Genomic DNA, 24,637 nt, shown 5'->3' with positions numbered 1-24,637 from the left:
TGAAGTGACATCAACCGCCAAAATTAACGGACAAACTGGCCGTGAATGGACGCCTGGACCTGTTCTTCGCCTCTGTCAACTAAACGTTAACGCTCATATTTTCCGTACGTTTCCCGGTGGTTTAACTCGGCTGTAGGGTCAAACAGGTGTCACACCTGTTCCCTTTCACCTGACTCCGTCATGGCGAGCGCAGGTGACAGCGCTGTCGGGATTCCCATCCGAGGAATCCGCATGAAGTTCGCCGTTCTGGCGGGGCTCCTGGAGGCTGGAGAAGTCTCCAACCGGGACGTTGTGGAGACGATCTTCAATCTGGTAAGCTGATTAAAGCCTTCAAAATAGTATCTAACGACACCGTGGCGTTGTTGACCAAATGTTTAGACTGTGCCTGCGAGTGGAGCTGTGTGGCTTAATGGTTAAAAGTCTGCTGCTCGGTTCGAATCCCAGTTTGGCTAATGCATGTAGTGCCCCCATTGTGTCCTTGATCAGGACTGAGCCTTTAATAAGTGGATAGAAGTAACTTTACATGTCATATATTTGATGTGATTAAAAAAATGCAGAAAATTGTATTTTTAGGGATATAAAAACTTGTCTCAGCGGCTGGAAACATCTATTTCCCTCGAAAGCTTTTTGGGATGATTCTAAAACACCCCCCTTCAGGTCATGATGTATAACTGTATACAATAGCTGGAGTGGATCAGGTTTATCAACTTAAATTTATATGCATTTTATATTTTTAGTATGTTATGCTCTGTGATTAACATATAAATATCATCTGCACCAAACTGCACACTTTTAGGCCTTTGAATAACATTGTTTTGAGCGCTATATTCTCACTGTATCCTACTCTATGGGCCATAGAAGTCTGTCATATCAAATATGATACAAAACATACATGTATCCGTCATATCAAATATGATACAAAACATACATGCATGCACAAATATATATATTTTCTTGTACCTCATTTATCCCTAAAAGCTTCATAGTTGTATCTTTAAGGTACATATTATTAATAATAATTTACTATTGCTAGATGTATAAAGTCATCCCTTTCGTTACTACTGCCCCAGTGACAAGCTGTTGTACCCCTAAAGGTGTAATAAATGAACATTTCCTCTGACAGAGAAGGCTATATAACTACCTGTTTTGTAGCATGGACTTTTATACATCCTCCAAAATAGAAAAAAAAGTATATATGTTTTTGTTGGAATCCTTAGAAGATGCATAGAGTTATTTGTGAAACTCTGTTTTCTGCTGTTTCTAGCGACGTGGTGTTGGTTTTAAAGCTTGATCAACCTGTTTCTATACACACTGCTTGTTTTAGATCGTTTTCCCATGCTACTGTCATTGGAGACCGTCCTAATGTGAAGCTTTTATCAATTAATCCATGATGAAGGTTTACAGGGTGTGAGGAAGAATCCTTGGTTGATTTTTATTTTTTTTCAGCAGTGACCTGATGTTCACCCTCCTTGAAATGATGGCAGTGCTTTGTCAGCTTTAAAATTGTTTTGCAGTTTTGTGTATGGTACAAAATCAAATGTAGCTTTCTTTGTCAGTCAGAGTTCACAGATCACTTCAGCACATCTCCATGATGTAATAACAGCTCTTTTTGACCAGCCCTAGACACAAGGAAGTCAGTAGCACTTTCTGGAAATTGCACACTTTTCTCCCCTCCCACGTGCACGAGCCAGTTGAAAGCCCCTGTTATACATTAGCTGAGCTACAAGCCTGAGTGAGAGACCTGTATGTGACCCACAATGTAGCCGAAATCGATTGTGAGAGATGGTGGTGTTGAAAAGACATTGCAGAATGAATGAATGAGTGAGAGAAAGAAGGAAGTAAGAAAGAAACGTGCTGCAACAATGTGCTGATGTAACACAGCTTGAGGCAAAACGCACACCTCATGGTGACGAGTAGCCTACATTTACACATTGAAAACAAAATGTGTTGCATGCAGAGTAATGCAACAAGACTGACCTTTGTTTTAACAAGTTCTGACCATTTCACTGTGATCTTATTCATAACCGCACATTTCAGTGTCGCATGTTTTATGAATCTGTCACAAACTACCAAACTGGTGTGAAAGCACCATTTAATGCATGCAAAGATGGTTTCTCACAACTGCAGCAACACAAAATAGACCATGTAAGAGAAGGTGCACTGAAAACTAATATGATATACAAAAAATTCACGATATGACCTGTTTAACTTGTTGAACAGTTCCTCTGTCAGACCAAACAAAACCAGGTCTTTGATTCATCTCCATTTTTTAAAACGTGTACTGGAGCATGAAAACAAAATAATGGGTTGTGCCTGTTTAGTTCGATTTGCTGTTTGAGATGTCCAGCACATAGATAGAAGCACGGTGAAATACAGCATTGCTTACAGAGATAGTTTTCATCATGCACCCATTTAGCATCAGTCCCTATGAAGAGTTTCAAGGGATTAAGAGAGGTTTTGGCAATAGAAGGCCAACCTGTGAAAGAATTGAGTGCTGATTGAGTAAATCATGCTGGAGTGCAATAAGTGATTATAAATAAACTCACACTGTACTCAACTGTAGTAGTATATCTACAGCATGAATGAGCGGTGCACAGGAACTAACAGAGTTGTGGCCATTTTACAGCCCAGAAAAACAGTAGGACAGTGCACTCTAGAGCAACAGTAAGAAATATCATTCATTTTCATACATAGGGAAATTGATTTTTAATAATTTCTGATGAACCTTTGAAGATAGATGCGTTGTGAGCGCAGAGGATATTAGTTTGTACATGCTTTCATTTTCATTTGTACATGCTTTCATTTTTTTTTTTTTATAATCATGTTTAATAGTGGAATTTGTGGTGAAAAACTACATTACCCATGATGCTGTATAGAAAATTCCACCAATCAGAGTCACGGCAAGCATAGTATGCCAAAAGAGATCTGCCCATTCCCATTAAACACAACAAATCTGAGTCGGTCTCTCTACGGTTTCTAAATACTTTTCTTGATTCTCCACATAGATGGTTAGCTAGTTCATGACTTTAACAAAGACTTTTGAGAAATCCCTGGTGGGAAAATGAGAAAAATTGGGCGGGAACTAATGCACTGTATTATCTGCCTAACTTGCTTTCTCTGCTGTTCATTTACAGTTGTTTGAGTCTCAGACTCAGATCATAGATCACTTCCTGAATAATCTCCATCAACAGAGAAGAAGCACAAAGCGCACTTTTTATCACAATATGTAATTGTAAATCTGCACCAGGTTTATTAAAGCATAAATGTGTGCTCGTCTTATTAAATCTCACAAACAGACTCTAGAAGTTCCTTGAAACAGCATCATCTCTTATGTCTCCGTCAGTCTCTGGGGACTGAGGGGGGTTTGGAAGTGAAGCACCTTAGATAGCCTGAGGTGAGGGCTCAACAAACAGGCATGTGACCTGTCTTTGTTACCATGGAAACCATGAGGGCAGGTGACCAGCCTGCTCTCACCTGTCTGTACAGGTTTTGACTTGCAGGAAGTGATTCCCAATTCAGACTTGTTTCCTACCGTGCTGTCATAATTTTCCTAGAGAGGCTTGAATCTGGCAGTATTAAAATACCAGTACTTTCACTACGAGTTAGTCAGTACTGAAAAGTACTGAAAAAAAGATACCTGCCTTTCTGCAGTGTCGATAGAACAGAGATCTTTGAGTAGATCTTTGCATTGTCTTGGAGTGAATACGCAAACTTATAGCCAAATGTGTTTCTTTGTTCTTCATTTTATAACAGGTTTTTTCACTTGACCTTTTTAAAGAAATGTTTACTTAATTGAAAACAATAAATGCTAATGTTTTTAAATTACTTGTTATTATTATTATTAACTTATCAATTAATTATATAAAAAAGTGAAGTAGTTCCATTAGTTTTAGGATTGCTGAAATTGGTCCAGAGGACAGTGAAATTATACTGGTGTTGTTAGACTACTGAAATGTTGGTATTTTGACAACAACACATAGCCAGCCTTCTCATATTGGACTGGATGGATTCATTTGTCTCTTGCGCCCTCTCTGTCTCATTTGTTTGCTTTATCCAAGAACAACACTTCCATCTCTGTTTTCTAATGAATATTTTATCACACCTCCCTGGATTTGGTTACCCCAGCAGATATAGATGCAGAAGATTGTAACCCAAACCGAACCTTCAACCAAATGTTGGGTGCTGGTAGGAGTAGCACTTTTAAGGTTTCTGTAATGGTGAGGCTCATCTAATGGCACTTGTTTTAATGTAACTGGCCTCAGATCAGTGCAGGCTGTGGTTCTTTTAAATCAAGGTTGTTATGTTGTTTTCACTGCTAGGCTCCATATGGAGGGAAACTCACCACTTTGATTGTGTGTTTTCTGTTTCTTGCTCATATGTGGGCTTCATAGATGGAAAGGCTCTTTCTTTTCCTTTCCATTAATTAAATAAATTTATGCAATATGGGGTGTCTGCTTTAAATAGAAACATATCTTCCCCTTACATTACTTGCAACACACATATAGATCACCATGACTTTTTGTTTTAATCTTTTAACAGATGTAACGGATGCTTTCATCACATATATGTATATATGTATGTGTGTGTGTGTGTGTGTGTTTATAAAAAATCTAGTTAAACTGTCACTATGCTGATAAAATGGCACAACCACATTGAGCTTTTCATACAGTTATGTTTAATGTTTCTGCTGTTTGTTATAAGCACATGTGGTAGGAATCATCTGAATCATTATTCCCACAGTGTCCTCCAAAATTATGCAGAATGGACACATGGGTAATGCACAAATTAATGCACAGAATCTTGGCGCAGAGTATGTGCAGTTATACAGTAGTTATGTGTGTAACAATCATAGATAGTACAGTACATAAACATTACCTGCAGTATAGACTATTCTAGTACACAGGTTTTCACTGTCATCAGTGTTTACAAAATGCACCCACACAAACCAAACTCCATCTGTGACCTTTGGCTTTAAAGTCTGCCACAAACAATTTCAATGATTCAAAAGATTTTAGTGGTTTTTAAGGAGGCTGCCTACACTTCACAAAAAAGTTTGTAAAGCGTGAACTAAAGCTCAATAAAAGGATGTCAGGAAAGCTCTGAACCGAGGCTGAATAGGCTAGTGGGTTTTCTGCTGCTGTGGAGGTGGATGGAGCTGTCTGCTTTCTGCTTGTCTTTCCAGTCTGTTCCTTTATATGTCCAGTGGTGGATCAGATACTGCAGTCTCAGAGCGTCAACATCACTGTGTACTGACAAACACACACAGCCGTGAGGATTGAGTGTCTGTCAGTTACTCGTGTTTTCTGTTTTCTGCTTGACTAAAGGGTGTTTGTGTATGTGACACAGAGTTTGTGTGTGTCTGTGTCTTACTGCATTAGACAAACACAAGCTGTTCTTATTACTTTAATGTACAACGAAAAGCCTTTGTGGACAGTAAGCACTAACCTTTCTCTTCTCAGCAGGATTTATATCTCTTAAGCACTATTCGGATGGGACTAGTTTTCTAAACTACGTTTGAGTTTCGATTCTTACCACCTGACGTCTGTGATTTTCATGTACCAATTCGGATTGGACTAGTATCTCCGTGTTTATTACAGAGGTGGGAGGGTCTGATTTGTGCATCTGGGCGTCACAGAGATCACACGCTCTGTATGCGTGCATTGCATTCATTCAGAATGATTGCCTTAGTATTATTACACAATAAATACTAAATGGCTAGTATAGCAAAACCATGTTAATGTGTGGTTCCTTTAGTTGAACTTGTTTTCCTTTTTTTTATATTTAATAAATGTAATTAAAACATTATGTAACTGAGTACATAAATGAACGTGAGTAATCTTACCTGATGCTGATCTTACAATAGCCGGTATTAACAGTTTACGCGATCTTGCTCTTGATTTTATTATTTGTATTATTTTTTTATTATTATTTATTTGCCGCTAAGCAAATATATCAAACATCCGCGCGGTAAGAGCATCTACGGTAATTCACGTTGGCCAAAACACACAAGGAAACGTGTTGTGAAATAAAATATCACCGGCAGTCACAGACATTCGCATTCGGATGGGATTATTTTCTCAGAGGATCACTGAGTTTGCTGAAAAACGGTAGGTAATTTGCTCTGGAATTATCACAGAGGTTGTGTGAGAAAAACACAGACGTGGCAGATTCAGACGGGATTAAAATCACCAAGTACGTCTGTGAAACGTCTCTAACGACCCCCTGTAAAACTAGTCCCGTCCGAATAGGGCTTAATACAGATTTCCTGCTAGCAGTCAACTCTACTTTAAAGCACAGTAAACAACAATACCAATGCCTAGTGATGCACCGTTATGAAAATTTTGGCCGATACCGATAATTCTTTAAATATGAAAGCCGATAACCGATATGTTGGTCGATAAATCTAAATCCACATTTTTACATAATTTTTGAGAGCCAGATTACCAAAATGTCTCACCATTAAAAGGAATTAAACAATTCGACATAAATCAAACATAAAGCAGCTTTTCTATCTATTAATATTAGGTAACTTTTATTATTAAATTAATATTACAATGCGCTGAAATACGGAAACCAAACCAAACAAACTCATAACGTTTTATTATAGTAGTGTTCTCATTATTATATATATATATATATATATATATATATATATATATATAACAATCTCAATCATAGTTATTAATGTTATAAGCTGCTGTTTGAGCTGCGTGCGCTGAGCTAAAGATGATCACTAGCAAACTGAAGCACTCTATTAACCCTCTATAGGCTATAGCATAACCAAACGCTTTCTATATGAGAAAAATCTAATTTATATGCATAAAATAAACACAAGATTACAACGTACAATTGCACAAAAGACTATAAATGCATCTGTTGTTGTTGCGCACTTCTCTTAACAATGTGCTAAAACAAGCGTGAACAAAGATTGCATTACATTATTTTACAGTAACTAATAATCTCATGATCTCATGACAGACTCGCCCTGCAGATGTTGAAGTTCACTGTATTTTCCTTTTTGAAGTGTTTCCAATGATATTTCAAGCAATTAAAAACCAGTTCAAACAGATGTGAACAGTGCACATCTGAAGTGTCTCTGCAGGAAATAATGCATTATTTATCGGCTCTAAGATATTGGCCAAATTCTCTTATCGGTTCGATAACGATAACAGAAAAATGTACATATATCGGCTGATATCGATATGATGGCCGATATATCGTGCATCCCTACCATTGCCTTTTTTTCACAAAGTATTAGATCTAAACAATAGAATTTGCCTAATTCTATAAGCATTAATGTGCAATTATATTAACCTAACAGAGAAATATAGCCTGTGGCAGCAAGGAGATAAAACTAAACCAATAATATTCTGCTATTGATCTACAATAGAGCTCTTCGGCTGATGACTTATGGTCCAATTCTAGTCTGTTTATAAATTTTTAAACAGTGATTGATTTTTATGAAATCACTGTGTTGCCTGAAACATAAATACACTCTTTTCTCTGCAATAATTTCAGAAGCAACATGTTTAAGCTTTTTTTTGCCCAAAGCTGAGCTGCTGTTCCACAAATGAGACGCAGCAATTGTAGGCTGTAATAAAACAAAAATCTTAAATTCAGTTTAATTAAATGTCATAAAAGTCTTCAATATCTTAAGTGTTATAACAAACGACTTAAATTTGGAAGTTGAAAACCAGAAATTGCAATACAACCTAATGTGATCATTAAGCTTCAAAAGTTTTTTTTTGCATGTTCTTTGTGTTTCAGAGCAGTTCGCAATCAATGAATCCTGTTGATGAATTTTGACAGTATTTACTTCATGGTGTTGTAATATGCTGTAGATGGTTGTAATAGTTTGTTTGGAAGTGGCAGTGTTTAAAAAATAAAAGTAATTAAGTGGCACAACTACTGTTTAGAAGCATTTTGTTTGAGATTAATGTCACTTTGTATTGTTTTTTCTTTAAAAAGAGTTGTTCCTCTTCTCTGTTTTTCACAGTAAGGAAGTATATGGTGGGAGGCTTCCTGTGCACATTAAATATAGCTTAAATATCAGTCCAGACACAGGCAAGGCCTGACAGTATAGAATATAATTTTGTCACTGGCATGTTAGATGAAGAGCCAGGTAATTGTGGGAAGTCCCAGTAGAGTTAGTTTGGCTGGAATGTGCACCTGAGAAGTGTATTGGAAGGGATGAAATTAAGTGTCGAGGGACAGTGATGAAAGCTTGTCTATCTGCTTACACAGAATGAATGCTTTGTTCACCTGAGTGTACCACGGTATCCACTTTTACAAGGGCCTCTTGTGACAAAAACGGGTCAGAATATGCAGGGAAATGTTTTCTTTTATATTTCAGTACATATCTAAAGATGTGTTGGCAAATGTAAGTTTCTCAGAAAAAATTCCTTATAAAAATGTTGTCACATTAATAGCAGTTTACTCTCTAGAGGATATCTCTGTCATTTTGTTTCTGTTTTCTGTGGTCCTGCAGCACAGTGACAAAAAAACAACCTTTGGGTTTGTGCACCAACAACATCAAAGTCCAGTGACCTGATGCCACATACTATATATATAGTGTCTTTGACATATATCGAACTGCATAGTTTTAGACTTACCATTTTCACCTATATAGGCCTATATGACAATGTAAAACTATGCAAATAATACCACATAAAATAGTCTAGTGTCATATGGGAAAAAATCTTCCCATTTACTACTTTCTGATTGACTTTTATGCATGAGAGCTAATAGTCTTCTCCATACCAGAACACAGAAGAAAGCTCCGAATAAGCCTCTACTCCGCTTGTAGGTTTGGGTTGACTAAAGTCTCCCTAAAGCATATTTTATTAGACCGTTTTTCTGGATGACATCAATATGAATATACAACATAGATACAAAGCTGGCATGGTGTTCCAAATCACAAAAAAAAACAACGAGAATTGTGATTTTTTTTTTTTTATCAGACTAGCTTCTCCTTTCTTTCCTGTGGAAATGTATAAGTTAGGACACAGAAGCCATTGTTGATTTCCTGTGAGGTTATTGTGAAGTTATGCTATAAACTCTTCTGATTATACTTTAAAAATATCGCAGAGCACATTAATGAGCTCCTCTTTAACTAATTTGGCTCATTCCTCATATCTTTTTGAGGAGTTCATGACTGTAACTGTAGCACAAAGTCTCATAATGTGAAGCACATCTAAAGGTGTTGGGCTTAATTTCTTTCTGACTGCACTGGAAATGAGACAATAGGCTCAATGGAAATAGCTGCCAGCTCCAAAAGCTGCTCACTTGAGTTATAGTAATTGTGATACAGGCCTACCCCTGTTGAACTTCTTAAGCTGTGATTACTAAGGCTATGTGCAGGAGAGAGATACACACTGCTACAGGAAATATAGCAGACAAAGGCTGGATGGAGAGGAGGGAAGTGGCTTTGTATGGCTTGTGGCTTGAATGTTGTATATTAAAAGAAAACAAACGTCATCCTTTGACAAGTGAGTGAATATCTGTCAGTCACTCAGGCACCTTTTTCCCCAAGACAACAAAATTTCGGCAGTTCTTATTATATGAATACCCGTAAAATATCAAGATATAACACTTTTTTTAAATGTAAAATTTAATACCTCAGCAAAAACTAAACACACTGTCTCGTCATTCTGTCCTCTCTGTAGTGTTTGAGAGGAGTATTTAGCACAGAGCTGTGCAAATACTCAGATCTGGATTGTATAATAAAGCATAATTAATTGTTTACAATCGATGAATCTGTTTAGCAATGCAGAGAGACACCTTCAACTGTTCATTACTAGTTTAGGGGTGGTTGTAAACCCTAAACTATGTGCTTTATAAGTAGATTGTCTTATTGTTGTCTTATTATTCTCTGAGCACAGAAACGCTGCTCTGCTTGGATGTGTGTGTTGGAAGAAGTAATATATATATATAAAGCAGTGTATTGCTCCTTACTAATGTTGTTTTTTTTGTATCTTGTTTTTTTATCTTTATGATCAGTATTACAAACAAACAGAGATTTAGTGTGTTATATAGTACCATCCATAAAACAGCACACAGCTGATGAAGCATTTTTATTTACTCGTTCCCCATTCGTCTCTTGGCCTGTATTTAACCACAGCAGCCAACTTGTTGAGCCAATTATGTTAATATCTGTACTGTCCTCTCAAAAACAGACATTCTGGGTTTAGTTTAATGGATAATATTGTTTTCATCTGTTCACTTGATTTGAATCTTCTTGTTCTATCTGTTTAAAATCCTGAATTGGATGAGTGCAGTAGACAGGTCAAAAGGTCATAATATGAATTTAAATAGGCATTCATTATGGGAATTGCACCAAAATATGCTACAATGGCTGATTGTAGCTCAGATATTTAATGGAAGCATAAAATTAGTACAGCTACAACATGAAAAGGGGATATTTGTTGCGCTGTAACTCAGAACCTTTTTAGTAATCTTTTATTTTGATTCTGCTGCATGTAATCTACTAATAACAGATGCAAAATGGGTTAAAACATGCTTTATTTTGTTAAATAATGGTGCAAATACAAGTAAACTGTAGTAAATCCCCTTGCATGATTCATTAAAATACTCAAAATTACTCTGCCTCAAAAATAGCAAATTTTTCTCTGCATGGCTTTAGTAAATCCTTACTATGTTTTTATATGATGGCAAAAGAGGGTTTGCCCATTGCAAGCTTTTAGTAAATCTATCCCTTTGTTTATAATTTGTCATTTAAGACAAAATGTATGTGGGGCACATGGTGTTGTATCAAAGCCACTAGAAAGCAAACCTGCAACGTTTAGCCAAAAAAATCATAGCGGCGAATGCATACATTTCCGAGACTAGAGGCTGTTTTAATTTTTTTTAATGTATGTCAATGGAGGAGAAGATTCACTACGCTAAATAAACTGCTTTTTAGAGGAGGAAACAGCTTATAATTTAATGGATGGACAGCCTATCAGCTAATCTCCAACATGTTTTACACTAAGCAATACTTTTGGCTTTAACTATTTGTAGAGTTTACACCCAAAAATTTTTTTTATAAGAGAAGTCACTGACTTTTTGTGACAGGTGTGATACAGCTTACGGCACTTCTCATTCATTCCTATGTTATCCATAAACGGCGATTGAGAGTCGCACAACTCAGTGACATCATGACTGTAATGTGATTGGTTATTAAGGCACACGTGATCCAAGTTTTTCCAACAGTAAGTAATACAGACCCTCTCAACTCTCATAGTAAAACAATCTCTGGTTGTACTGACTCTCTTTTACAATTCCCTGTATTTACAGTACTCTAATCTAATGTGCAGGACAATCATAAGGCTCTTAAACGTTGATAGCAATGAAATCTCTTTTGTGTTTGTTGCTAGCAGGAGTTCCTTGATTGCAGTATCCAACTGAATCAAGGGCGGATCTCTGAGAATTCAGACAGTGGGAGTGACTGTGATTTTCTTCAAGTTGAACTTTGCTCAACCTTGTCATGTCGCTGGAAATTGCCAAATGGATTACCTAATGAATTACTATAGTTTTTTTTTTTCAAATAACAAAAAACATTTAAATACATAATAATAAAATAAATGTTTTAAACCAATTATAGTGCGTTTTTATAGTGTATATATTTTCAAGAATATATAGTCTGGGGTGGCATATTTTAGTTCAGATTGCAAAGTGGCTTCTTTAGGTTTTTGGTGTTGTTTGATAAACACCATAGTGAATACAATAATCTCAATGGTTGTTTGAAAACATTTAAATACTGTTTGACTTCTTTTGATTTTTCATGAGCAGCAGGTGTCAGAAACACAAAGCCTTGCAGCACTGCTTGTACAGGGTTAACTGGTATAACTGCCTAAAAATGGGCTATTTCAGAGGGTGAAGCAGCATTTTCATTCATCCCATAATGCAACATAAAGTATACAGTGCTGTCTATGTGCATTTTCAAAACAATTTGGATTTAGCTAGAATTATTGCAAGTGCCCATGATAAGTTCATAATGTTCAGTCACGTCACATAAATACCATGCATGTGCATGTTCATTACCAAATAAATCTAAATGCAAATATTGCTTAAATTGTTTTTTTTTTAACATTTGGGGTGCTCTTTGATGTCTCAGATACATAGTACTCTGTGTAGAGAGAGCGACTTCTGTTAGTGTAAGCGTTGTGTACAGTGGCAGCACTGCTTGCCTTTTCTGGAGGCATCACATCCATTCAGCCGAGTGTTTCATGAACAAACCAACCCTCGCAAAAGAAGCCATGTCTCGTTAGGAAACATGCTCAGCAGGATGTGTCCTGTTTCTTAACACAAACATGCACATACAAGCTCATACGAACTGGACAGTCAAGTCTTAACTGTCCACATTAATTCAACTGCTACATTTATTTTTAGAACTTAATGTGTTTTTGATGCAACACGCTAACAAGTTTTTTCAGAGTGGACTGGAACATTTCCAAAGAGCCATAAACTGTGTTAACTGATCTATTGATCTAGCACAGATAAAAAGTCCCGAAAGAGCGGACTTTACTGTTAAATCAGATAAGGTGTACTGTATGATAAAATTAGATAATGATCAATAATGTAAATAGGCTAGAGTAAGATGCAGGTCACTGCTCATTCACACTGAACTCAACAAGCGTCCAGTGAGCTGCTCATTCACTTATAAATGATTCTATTATGAACAAGGTCCACTCCATAGTGCTCGGATGCATTTCATTGGCTGAGCTTGTGTGGTCACCTGTCTGTGAAGGTCTGGTCAGCCTTTCATTTGATGTTGTTGTGGTTAGAGGCAGAGGTTATAAAAACATGAACACGTGCTTAACGCTCTACAATATGTTCTGCCTCAGATACAACCTCATGTAAATTGAGATGATGGAGTCTGGATTTTAATTATTTCCTCTGGTAACGATAATATGTCGCCTCATGAGTCAAGAAAGATAAAGATTCTAGCTATTATTTAATGCTTTAAAAAAAGAAGATAAAAGACTAGTACTAGCAGGAAATAAACATTATACGTATAAAGGAAGCTGCAACATTTTGAAGGGCACTACGAATGCCATAGGGATTAAGGGATCACTTCACATGAAGTAAGAAAAGAAATTTACCCACCAGTCGTTGCGCATCACTACAACACTTAAAGAAATTTGAATAAAATGAAGGCAATGAAAAGGTGTTGAGACTCTGGCATTATTATCCAGTTTAATTAGTCAGGTGTTGTTTGTATGCAGTTGTTCAAGTGTATAAAGTGCGCAACAGTTACAATGCAACTATCATTAATTATGATTAAATTAGATTAAAAGACACATCTAATATAATTAAATTACATTTAGTTTCATATTAAACATTGCAACATACAATTATCAGTCAATTTAGCACTTTCAAATATAGCATTTTATGTTAAATTAATAATACATGTTAATAATACATTATGTGCACATGCATTTTAGAAAAAAAAAAATTATATTACATTCACAAAACTTCTCCTTCTTTTAAATATCATATTGCAAAAGTAAAGTATTTGTCTGAAACTTCTTAACTTTCAGTCCTCAAGCCTATTTTTTAGCATTTTGGAAAAATAATGAATGACCTCTTGAGCTTCTCTGTGTTGTTTTTAATCAGCTTCTCTTTACTAATGTGAGGAAATGCTGTAAACACCACAGTGCGTTTTGTTACAAAAATGTTTGGAAGAACTCTAATGCGAAAATAAAGTGAAACTGAAGCGCTTTGTGGTCCCAATGCATGTTAAAAACGAACCACATTGCAGACATGAAGCGAAGGGACTTTTCAAGCTTCAAAAACTCAAAGTGTGGAGCATGTGATCTGCTCAGGGGCTTCTGAAAACGCTGTATCACGAGCCCCATGCGTACATGCAGTAACAAAGGGGAGCCTTTATGCTTTGAAGCATGCATCACATACAGACTGTATTTTTTTCTATGAAACTGCAGACTTTTAGAACTCACGGTTTCAATTATTATGTGATTAATTGGGTGCCTGTAGTTCTCCACTGCTTTGTGCAGTTAAAATCACATCAGTGCCTGTAGTAGCAATGCTCCAAGCATCTTTTAGGCGGGCGACTGTGGTGCATTGGTGATTAAAACAGCAGCCAGCTGTGGAACCTGCTTACATGACTCTTGGGATAAAGTAAACTGTAGCAACAGCACTCTCTCTATTTCAGGAAATAGAAACCGAGCGAACCATCTCCTCCAAACAATAGAGCTCGTTGTAATCATGGGAAATGTCAGAAATTCCAACCATAGCAAGACGATGCATTGTGTTCGAGCAATGGGTTCATCTTAAACAGAACAACTTTCTGATGCATTATATTTCGCATTACACGAGTCTTTGAATGAAATTGTAGAAACTTAAATGTATTCTTGCCACTTCGAAATATCTGATCACTTTCTGATTTGGCTGAAAATAAATAGTTTGTGTGCGATGTTAACTGGTTGCAAATTGATGTGTTTTGTGTATTGAAGAGCAGTGACACGGCTTCAGAAAAGATCAGGTGCTTCATATGAAGAGTTTTCTAGTTTAACTATGATTTGGTTAATATGGTTGTCAGATTTTGTGCTCAATACACTCGTGTTCATAAAGCATTTTGGTTTTAATGAGTGTGACAGCTGCAACCAATAACCAAACTGACCCCAATTTTGACCCCAAATCTGCAAACTGATTAATAAAATCTGCAAACTGATTAATAAAACATTGGCTGAGGTACAAGTTAACCAAATTATTAACTGACTAATCAGGAATAGATGATTTCCAACAATAATCTGTACAACTAATTTTTACATTAATATTAGTAAGTATCAGTGGTGTTAAAAGCAGAACTGTGGTTCACAGCTTGTACCGCAGCACCAGTGAACCATGCTTAACCACTGTTCACAGTTTTACCGTTTACTGTGTTATTTACACTGCTGTTGTCTTTGTTTCTTGTTTGAGTTGTGTCATGGGGTGGAAACTGCAGCTCTGTCCCTGTGTGGTTACGATTGTCATAGTAGTGTGTAGTTGGATGCTAAAAACCTCACACAATGAATCTTTTATTCTGCAGGGTTTTTTTTAGCCGGGCAAATATTTCATGAATTTAAAGCAGAACTGATGAACCAACAGCTTTTCCACTGCAAGTTTTCACACTGTGGTTTCTCATATCTTGCATGGCATTGTTACTGTGAGAGATATTCTCTCTATAAAACTGAGAGAAAACAATGCAGCTTTGCCCAATTATCCATGTGGCCCAATGTATTTTTGATGATGTATTCTACTGTATGTGATCATCAATTACATTGCCTTTGACCCCCAATATTTTCAAATTATTAGTATTTGTCTCTTAATTGGGTGGACCTGCCTTCATTCAGTGCCTCTCTCTGGCTCTAATGTGGCCTTGTCCCTGATGTGTGTGTGTGTGTGTGTGTGTTCGGCTTATGTGCTATTTATACAAGCTCCTTGCTGCTGTCCTCTGCATTTTTGAAATGCTATTTTTAGCTCCACATACGCTACTGATCTAGTTCTTCATTCTTGCAAACATTATAAATCACAATTAACTATTAAAAATGAAAATTGTAGAGATATATAGAGGCATGTAAAAACCCTTCCTTTCCTATAAATCGGACGTGTGTGTGTGTCTACGCCCTGCTAATGAGGAAAGTTTCCTGTTGGCTGTTTTCTGCTTCCACTCGGATGCTTCATTTAACAGCCTCACAGAGACCGGAGGCCGATTGCTGTATTAGATAGTGACTATTAAATACAGACTTTAACATTACTCCTATCAGTGCAAACGATGAGCAGCTTGATAGCAGGGCCAGCCTGAGTAATGATTAGAAGAAAGCCAGCCCATCGACTCATCTGAGGAATGAACAGTGATTACAGAAATCCTAAAGGAATGCACATCTGTTTCAAAAGTAGCAGGACATTAAAAGGCATGGTGCTAGCTATGGGGAAATTATTAAATAAATCAAATGTATAAATGTGTATAGATGAAAAATACGTTATAAACATTATTTTAGTCCAGTTAGTTAAAAAAACAGAAAATATGATGCAGGTAATCATGCCCTCTGACCCGCATTGAAATTCACGATTCATGCTTGATGTGCCATCGTCATGTTTTTGCAGACAATGTGGCTCTTCAAACCACAGTTATTGAGAGCAGGCGGCACAGAATAAGTTAGGAACCGTTCACACAGGATGTGTTCTTGTTTTCAAAAACTGCCAGACGAAGTGCAATGGGGGTGTCTCGTAACTTAATAAGGTATGAAACAGAAATACACCACTGTTGCTGAGGTCTAGCCTTGACCAAACAGCTGATTGGTTTGTAACTAGTGAACATTGTGAAATATGCATTTATTTTGTAATTTTTTTTTGTTGACATTTTTGTTGATACACACAGTAATAAGAGACGGGAGGAAGGACTACATGTACATTTATATGTACAAAATGTACATTTCAAGTAGTTTTTACATTTTCATTTTTTGAGGTGAGATGGATAGGGGAGAACCGGGGCGAAAGTAACAGGGGACGAAAGTAACAAATCGATTTTCTCCAAGCCTCTTTCTGCATTTGCATTCCCAGCTATGACAGCATGTTCAGCATGCAATCCTTGACCGAGCTGAGAAATATCATGTGATTTCATCATCGTTTCCCGAAGTTAGGTCCGTAAAACTGTTTTTGAGTACAATAAGTAAATTATTGAAGTGGTAATTTTTTTTTATTAGTCGTGTTGTTTTTCTTGTTTCATGTGTCAAAGTAATGATCAATCTACAGGTTATTTAGTGCTTTAACACATCCTAAAGTTTGCATTTTCAATTTTTTTTTTTATATAAAATTAAATTGAGTTTAAATGTCAGGAGTTCCTGTCGGGACGAAAGTAACAGTTGTTACTTTTGTCCCGCTACAGTCACAAAAAGTATTTATTTTGTTCCAGTGCAAGCTATATTGTGAATTTCTGTGTCTTGCATCATTTCTTACAAATGTTAATGTCATATTATACCAAAAAAACATGTCTGAGTGAGGGTCAGAAAGACAGACAGAGGTCTGGTTTTATACAGATTTTTTTGAGAGGGTGTTTCTGGACATAGAGGAACATCACTCTCTGGGCAGCTGCTACATCACATTTATATTTAGTTTTTAGCCATATCTTAGCCTTTACACCTCCACCTGTGAATTTGCAGTGTTTCCAGATGTTTTAATGCACATTTTTAATTCATGCATAAAAACAACTGGATGGAAACATAAATAGGCCTACTGTTACATTGTGTTTAGAGTTTTTTTATTATGCTAATGTGATTACATTTATATATTGTGCATTCTGTAGAATTTTTTTTATTATTATATAAAAATGCATTGAAATTTACAATAAAAAAAATACAGTCAGGTTTTAAGACATCTGATGAAACTTAAATTTAAAATGAAAATATGAAAATGTAATTGAATAATTTTTTTGAAAAGATAAAGGACAAAATATGTTTGCAGTTATTTATTAACAAGGTCACAATCAGGTATACTTAAGATAAATAAGACTAACAGAAAAAAATCTAGCTTATATTGTTGTGTTACTTTTGACCCACCTGTGTGTTACTTTCGTCCCAACCGATGGGGTCAAAAGTAACAATGTGCAACTTATGTTCAAAGTGAAATTATACTGAAGTCTTTCTACATTTCTACAAAATACCACCTGGTATTGTTAGACCACACTTCTGATTTACTGACCACAGCAGAAATATATCTCTGTCTACAACATTATCTTTTAAAATTAAGTTTTTCTGAAAAATGGTACTTTCGCCCCTGCTCTCCCCTACAGTAACAAAAGCATGTCATTTTACCACTTTCAAGCACGATTTTTTCTTGTGCTCAGGAAAAGTATAAGAAGAGACATTAAAGACTGCTAAAGTTGCTGAGTAACTTAAAAAAAAAAAAACATTGTACTTTGAATTTGCTCAGTTGACTGACTCTTAATATGCTTGGTTGACCAACCAGAATAAGTCCCACTGACCCATTAGTAGTGCTGCAGTGTCTAGAAAGTGAACTAAAAGTGAGCGCAAAAGGAAGGTAGCACTGCTACCATTTACTGAACTAGAATCAGTCAATTGCAGTAATCAACATCTTTATTCATAGACATTTAGAGAATTAGCAGAATTTAATCCATTAGATCTGCTAGTGCTAGTAAGTGATGCATTTCTGATTATGTGTGTTTGAGTGTTTGTTTAAAATGAAATGAGAATGCAGTGTTCAGGAACGAATGTTAATGTAGCCAGTCCAGTCAGATCATTAGTCTCTTCATTTCATATAAAATTCCTTTTTTAGAATAATTTGCACACTTTGTAGATTCGATTAAAGATGCAACACTTTGTTCTGATTAGTGATGGGCTTTCTTTTCTTTATTTCATCATAAATCACTATTAGAAAACAGCAGGAAGTATATATTTACTTCAGGGGAAGCTGATGAAGCTTACACTCGTGTTTTAGGGGAAAAAAAAGGCAGGAACTTGAACGTTAAACTCATTAGACTTGCAAATATTAAAAATGTAAATGCTTCTCTGGCAGTTGTGTGGTGTATGTTAGAGATTATGCCCTTATATTTTCAGCCTAAAAATATATTCTCATTAATTAGCTTTCTTCAAAACCACACAAATTAAAGAGAGCATGATGATGGTAATCAATACGACCTTAAGTTAATGCATCATTGTCTTCTGTGAAATGCTACGTAAGCGTGTTCTGTTAGTTTAAAAGCTTGACTTTCAATTTTGAACAACACTGCTTTATGAGCTTATGTCTTCCTCTGGATAAACGTCATTTGTTTAGTGCTAAAATAAGATGTTAGCCAGCAACCAGCAGCTGCATGTAAAGTGTGCGTGGTTGTCCCTGGTGTAGTTCGCCTCGCCATGGAGAAAAGCTCTTGTTATTGTCAGCCCTGGACCAAGAGCTGTTCACCCATTATTAATTCACTGGGTCCTCAGAGGTGAAACGCAGGGCTCGGTTTGCCTCCGAGGGATCTGGTGACTGCATCATCAGCTTGTGAAGAGTCTTTGAGTGAGAAACAGAGTGTGAGAAAAACAGATATGGTAAAGAAACCCAGATAAATCCTCTGTGGTCTCTGATCATTGCTGATAAAGAGCTACAGAAAGATATAGAACCGCTGTTTTCAAAGCATGAGCCACCCACCTTCCCCAGAAGGGCACAGAGAATGATTAAGTAAAAGTGAACAACTTTATTCAAAGACAAATTAATTAATATTACTAATAGGAAAATATAGTAGGCTATAGATTTCCATGACTGTAGTTGCCTGTTTTTTTGTATACGGACAATGAAAGAAAAATACCCTGACACTGAGAAAAAGGTTGTCAATTTCTGAAGTTCAAACAATCAAAAAAAAAAAAAAAGCACTTCAGCAAAAAAGTTGATAATAGATCACATAAAAAAAAAAAAATAATATTTTCCAGGTAAAATAAGTACATTTGGTCTCATTTGTTTCCTCTCTCACCGCTGTATAATATGTGGATGACTGCATAAATTAATGAGTGATTTTTGCAGCTATGTCTTGCTTTTTTTTTTTTTAATCCGCAATAAAGGCTGTATTTGTAATCTATATCTAGGAGGCACTTTTTTGTACATTTTCTCAGATGAGAGGTTAGTTTTTAGTGATTATTCCCTTTTTTATCTTTGGCTTATAAAATATTAATGTTCTCTATTTTGTATATTGTTAACCACCTTAATAATAAATGAAAGTTAATTGTAAGACGCTTATGCGTGAAACAGGGCAGATACTTGTGTATAAATAGTGCACAGGATCAAACAAACAAAGACACTACAAATCTTCTAGGAATGAAATTACCTTGTAACTTATAATCCTTTCTTTCAAAAACCATACACTTGACTGTATTTTACATTAAAATTGCATGAACCATTTACATTTTATCACAGTATATGGTAAAGTAACTTAAGTAAAGTACAGATATTTTACAGTAATGTTATGCTCTTACTAGTAGGTTCCTGGTATCCACCTCTGATAGTTGTTTTTATCTATTCTCATTAACATTTACTGGCTTCCTTGATGTGTATCTCTGTCTACCCCCTGATCTTCTGACAATCAGGTGCTTATACAAGGTCGACATCAGCATCTTTCACTTTTCACATGTTCTCTGTGTGAGCTGATACCATCCTCACCCCAAAGTCCCATTCACCGGCGTTCAGTCTGTGAGGATGTCAGGTCCATTAATCACCTGCAGATCTATTTGAGTGCCGTTCTTTGTGCTGCCTGCCACACAACGCGATCCGCTCCTCTTCCCAGAATGCAAATTTAAAGCAGGGCAAAATGCCTTGTTAGCCTTTGTTGCTGTAGACTGACAGTGACACCCCCCCCCCCCCCACACACACACTCTCGTCCCTTTCCTTTAATCCACCTTCACTCATTTTAATGGGACAGTTTCTATCCAATAGGCTGTGGATTTATACTTCACTCCAGTCCTTGGTCAAATTGTGGTCAAGGCCTGTCTATCTGCTAATAACAGCAATCTCTTCAGACACTTATGACTGTGAGATGACCGCGTCCACCTCAACAATGTTACTCCTGACATATGCATTGTTTTTGAACAACTGTTCAGTAGTAAAAATGTCTCGTCAGCTATTAAATGCTGATAAATTATTGTGTTTTATAAAGTGCACGGTTTATTTACAGACACAAAGGGAATTGCAAATACAGAGATCCTATAATGCCCAATCATGTAAAATATGGGGTATGCTTTAATCTTATATTCACAAAGTTATATTAAATCTGTTAGAAAAAAAGAACATGAAAAAAATGTATATTAATATTATTGCTTATAGTTTTTCATAATTTATTTTTTTGTAATATTGTACAAGAAATTATAGACTGATGCATCATTAAAAAAACATGCAATTACCCAATTATGCATTCTTAAATGTTGGGATGCGCAATATATGCCGATATTTTTTAAATGCACATCATTATGTAATTGCATTCTCAAATTAAATGCTGTGTTGCAAAACAGTTAATCTAATCACCATTCAGGCAGAAGTTGCAATGTTTACATTCTAAGCCTTTATCGGCTGATTCTAATGACTTTATGCATCCCTACCAAAAAGATGTTGCAGGGTTGCTGGCTTTTGTCTATGTGCAGTATGTGACTCTTATGTTAATAGGTTGCCAACATAAAGAGCAACTCTAAATATTCTGGCAATTACTCCCATCCATTTAACTTTTTTGTGTTTTAATTTTCACTTAATATGATTTGTTTATTTGCTCTTGTATCCTATTTGCATTTTCCTCAGACTGATACCCCTTTATTATTATTATATTTTCTGTCTTTGGCTCCATTTGTGACTAAGTTTAAATGTGTCTGTGCAGCTGGTCGGTGGACAGTTTGATCTGGAGATGAACTTTATCATCCAGGAGACGGAGAGCATCATCTGCATGGTGGAGCTGCTGGATAAATGTGACTCCACCTGCCAGGCGGAGGTGTGGAGTATGTTCACCGCCGTGCTGAAGAAGAGCTTGAGAAACCTGCAGGCCTGCACAGATATCGGCCTCATCCAGCTGGTTCTCCAGCGCATAGACCGCATCGACACCATGATCGCAGGTGTGTTAAACAGGGCGTGAGAATAAATGGCACTCTGGAAATAAGTGGGAAATAAGTAGTTGCTTTATTACACATTTTTGGTAATCATATAATAGTATAATTAATGCAGAGCTATATAAAAAAAATAACAGTAATACTATAAAGTATTATTGCAATATTTTTTTTTTAAATGTAATGTATTCCTGTGCCTTGCAGCAAAACTGTCAAGGCTTTCCAACAATACTAACAATACCGTTTTAAAATGCATAGGTTGTGCAATTGTTTAACACTTGACATTGTGCATGCACAGTTTTAGTGATTCATTATTTGTCTTTGGATCATGATGGGGATTTTAATGTGAATCCTCAGGCAAAACTTCTCTGATGCTGCATTAACATTAACACAAACAACATTTTTATCCAAGTATCTCTACTGACCAAATTAATGTTGGCTTTGATGGTAAATAGTCAAGGATATAAACTGAATTGTGTCCCTGGAGCACTTAAGTCTTAAGTCGCTGGGAGATATTTGTAGCAATAGCCAAAAATACATTGCATGGGTCAAAATTATCAATTTTTATTTTATTAAATTAAATTAAATGTATGCATTTAGCAGACGCTTTTATCCAAAGCGACTTACAGTGCAAACTAATTTGGATATTAAGTAAAGATCTTGTTCCATGAAGTTATATTGTACATTTCCTATTGTTTATATATCAAAACTTAATTCTTGATTAGTAATATGCATCGCTAAGGACTTCATTTGGAAAACTTTAATCGTGATTTTCTTAATTTTTTTTTTTTTGCACCCTCAGATTCCAGATTTTCAAATATTGTCATATCCTAACAAACCATACATCAATGGAAAGCTTATTTATTCAGATTTCAGATCATGTTTACATCTCAATTTAGAAAAATTGACACTTAAGAAAATCCAAGGTCACATTTCAGCCTTTTATAAATTCCTCTTCAGTTGTAATGCAGCACTGACCTCATGTTTGCGTGTGAATGTGGGGTGTTTTTCAGATCTGATGGTGGAAATGCTGGGTGTGCTCGCCAGCTACAGCATCACAGTGAAGGAACTGAAGCTGTTCTTCAGTAAACTGAAAGGAGAACAAGGCCAATGGGTAATGATCCTCTCCTCTTTATCTGCTATTTGAGAAACCTCTCTCTTCTCCACCTCGCACTCAATCATAATTCTGTGTGATCTCCAAGAAATAAGTTAATTTTTTAACTTGCGAGTTAATTTTTTGTTCTTAATGCTGTTGCTTTTTTCTTTTATCCGTTAGCCTCCTCATGCTGCCAAGCTGCTGTCTGTGCTGAAGTGCATGGCTCAGAGAAATGGCCCAGATTCCTTTTTCAGCTTCCCAGGGAAGAGTGCTGCGGTGAGACCCAAACATCAGTCTAACAGCACTGTCCTTAAACTCTACACACCGTGGAAACATTTATTGTGATCTTTGAATTAGCGATTTAAAAATTGCATGCCAGAATTTCTCTTCTTTTGCACTTTTCCACAAATCAAAACATTTTATATTCCTTGCTATAATAAGAAATTATTGGAAATTATACTTTGCTACCTTTTTTTTTTTTTTTTTTCAATTACTAATTTTTTTTCGCCTGAACAATTTCATTTCAAGGAATCAAAAAAGTTTTTTTTTTAAAGAAGCCTCTTTTGCTCACCAAGGATGCATTTGTTTTATCAAAAAAATACAGTAAAACAGAAATGTTGTGAATACTATCACATTAATGATTTTAAAAGTATATTTATTTAGTCTTCAGTGTCACATTATTCTTCAGAAATAATTTTGATATGCTGATTTGATGCTCAAGGAAACTTTCTAGTATCATAACAGTTGAAAACAGTAGTGCGGCTTATTTAAAAAAAAATTCAGGAGTCTTTGATGAATTTGATGAAATTTTTATAATAATGTAAAAGACTAATGCTTTCTTGCTGAATAAAATTTTATGTATGTATACATACACACACACACACACACATATATATATATATATATATATCCTTTTTTTTTTCAAGTACTAAAAACTGACCTAAAAATGAATAATCACTCTTATATTCACTTGAAAGAGTATAGCATTAGATCTTCAATTAAATATTATCTCTGCAAAAATATTTTGTTTTATTTAGACTCAAAAGACACACACTTTTTTTTTTCTAGGAATGTGTTTCAGTTTGCTTTGCTTTTTTTCCCAGGTAACACACATACTGGTAAAACAAAGAAATTACAGTCTGAATGCACTGTAAGTCGCTCTGGATAAAAGCATCTGTTAAATGCATGAATGTAAATGTTTTAGAATTATGAGACTTTAGGACTTTAAAACTGAATTTTTTTTGTTGATGGAAAACACATATTGAGCTAAACTCAATCTAAATCTAACCGGATTATTACAATTAATGGCAAAAATCATGTTTGGAAATGTAAACTGATAGTTCCTACTGACTGACACACTACAGGAAAACAACCATTTTCTGTAGGTGAAAATACTAGTGTCCTAAATCTTTTGCACAGTACTGTACATGTGACTCTTCTTCTGTTGTCCACACGAGACAGCGCCAAATGAATGCAGTCCTCTGAGGAAATACTTTGATTGGATGTTGTTTGCTGTTTAGATGTTATCTCGGCACAGATATGATGCTGGTTTCAGGAGGAAATAATACTTCATGTGTAACCCACAAATAAGACAGGAAGTCTTCAGCTACAAACATACACAACCGTTTTAAACACATCCCTCCAAGGATAATGCTTTCAGTTCAAGTGCATGATACTTTGCTTATCTAAAACAGAACAAGAAAACCTGGAGTAACTGTGTTTTTGTATTTTCAGGCTATTGCACTTCCACCTATCGCAAAGTGGCCGTACCAAAACGGCTTCACCTTCCACACCTGGCTGCGCCTGGACCCCATCAGTAACATAAACGTGGACAAAGACAAGCCTTATCTGTACTGGTGGGTCACACACAACCCTGTGTTGTTTAATACAACACCTCTGTGCTGTCTAGAGGAAGATCTATCTATCTATCATCTAATCATTTCTTTTGGCCTTTCCATTTAGC

At 36.0% G+C, this 24,637-nt stretch overlaps 1 protein-coding gene across 1 annotated transcript in view; it reads left to right on the top strand.

Annotated features, from left to right (window-relative positions):
• LOC113108419 (lipopolysaccharide-responsive and beige-like anchor protein) overlaps positions 1 to 24,637 on the top strand; it is a 146,360-nt gene continuing 121,723 nt past the window's right edge. The window contains exons 1-5 of the mRNA XM_026271549.1: positions 1 to 312; positions 21,356 to 21,587; positions 22,592 to 22,692; positions 22,855 to 22,950; positions 24,409 to 24,530. Of these exons, the coding sequence (XP_026127334.1) occupies positions 181 to 312; positions 21,356 to 21,587; positions 22,592 to 22,692; positions 22,855 to 22,950; positions 24,409 to 24,530 (683 nt within the window). The 5' untranslated portion in view covers positions 1 to 180. The remainder of the gene's footprint in view (positions 313 to 21,355; positions 21,588 to 22,591; positions 22,693 to 22,854; positions 22,951 to 24,408; positions 24,531 to 24,637) is intronic.

Source organism: Carassius auratus, chromosome 1 (genome assembly GCF_003368295.1).
Source record: "Carassius auratus strain Wakin chromosome 1, ASM336829v1, whole genome shotgun sequence".
Lineage (NCBI taxonomy): Eukaryota > Metazoa > Chordata > Actinopteri > Cypriniformes > Cyprinidae > Carassius > Carassius auratus.
The sequence above is the reverse complement of the archived record's forward strand: the minus strand, read 5'-3'. Positions and strand labels throughout refer to the sequence as shown.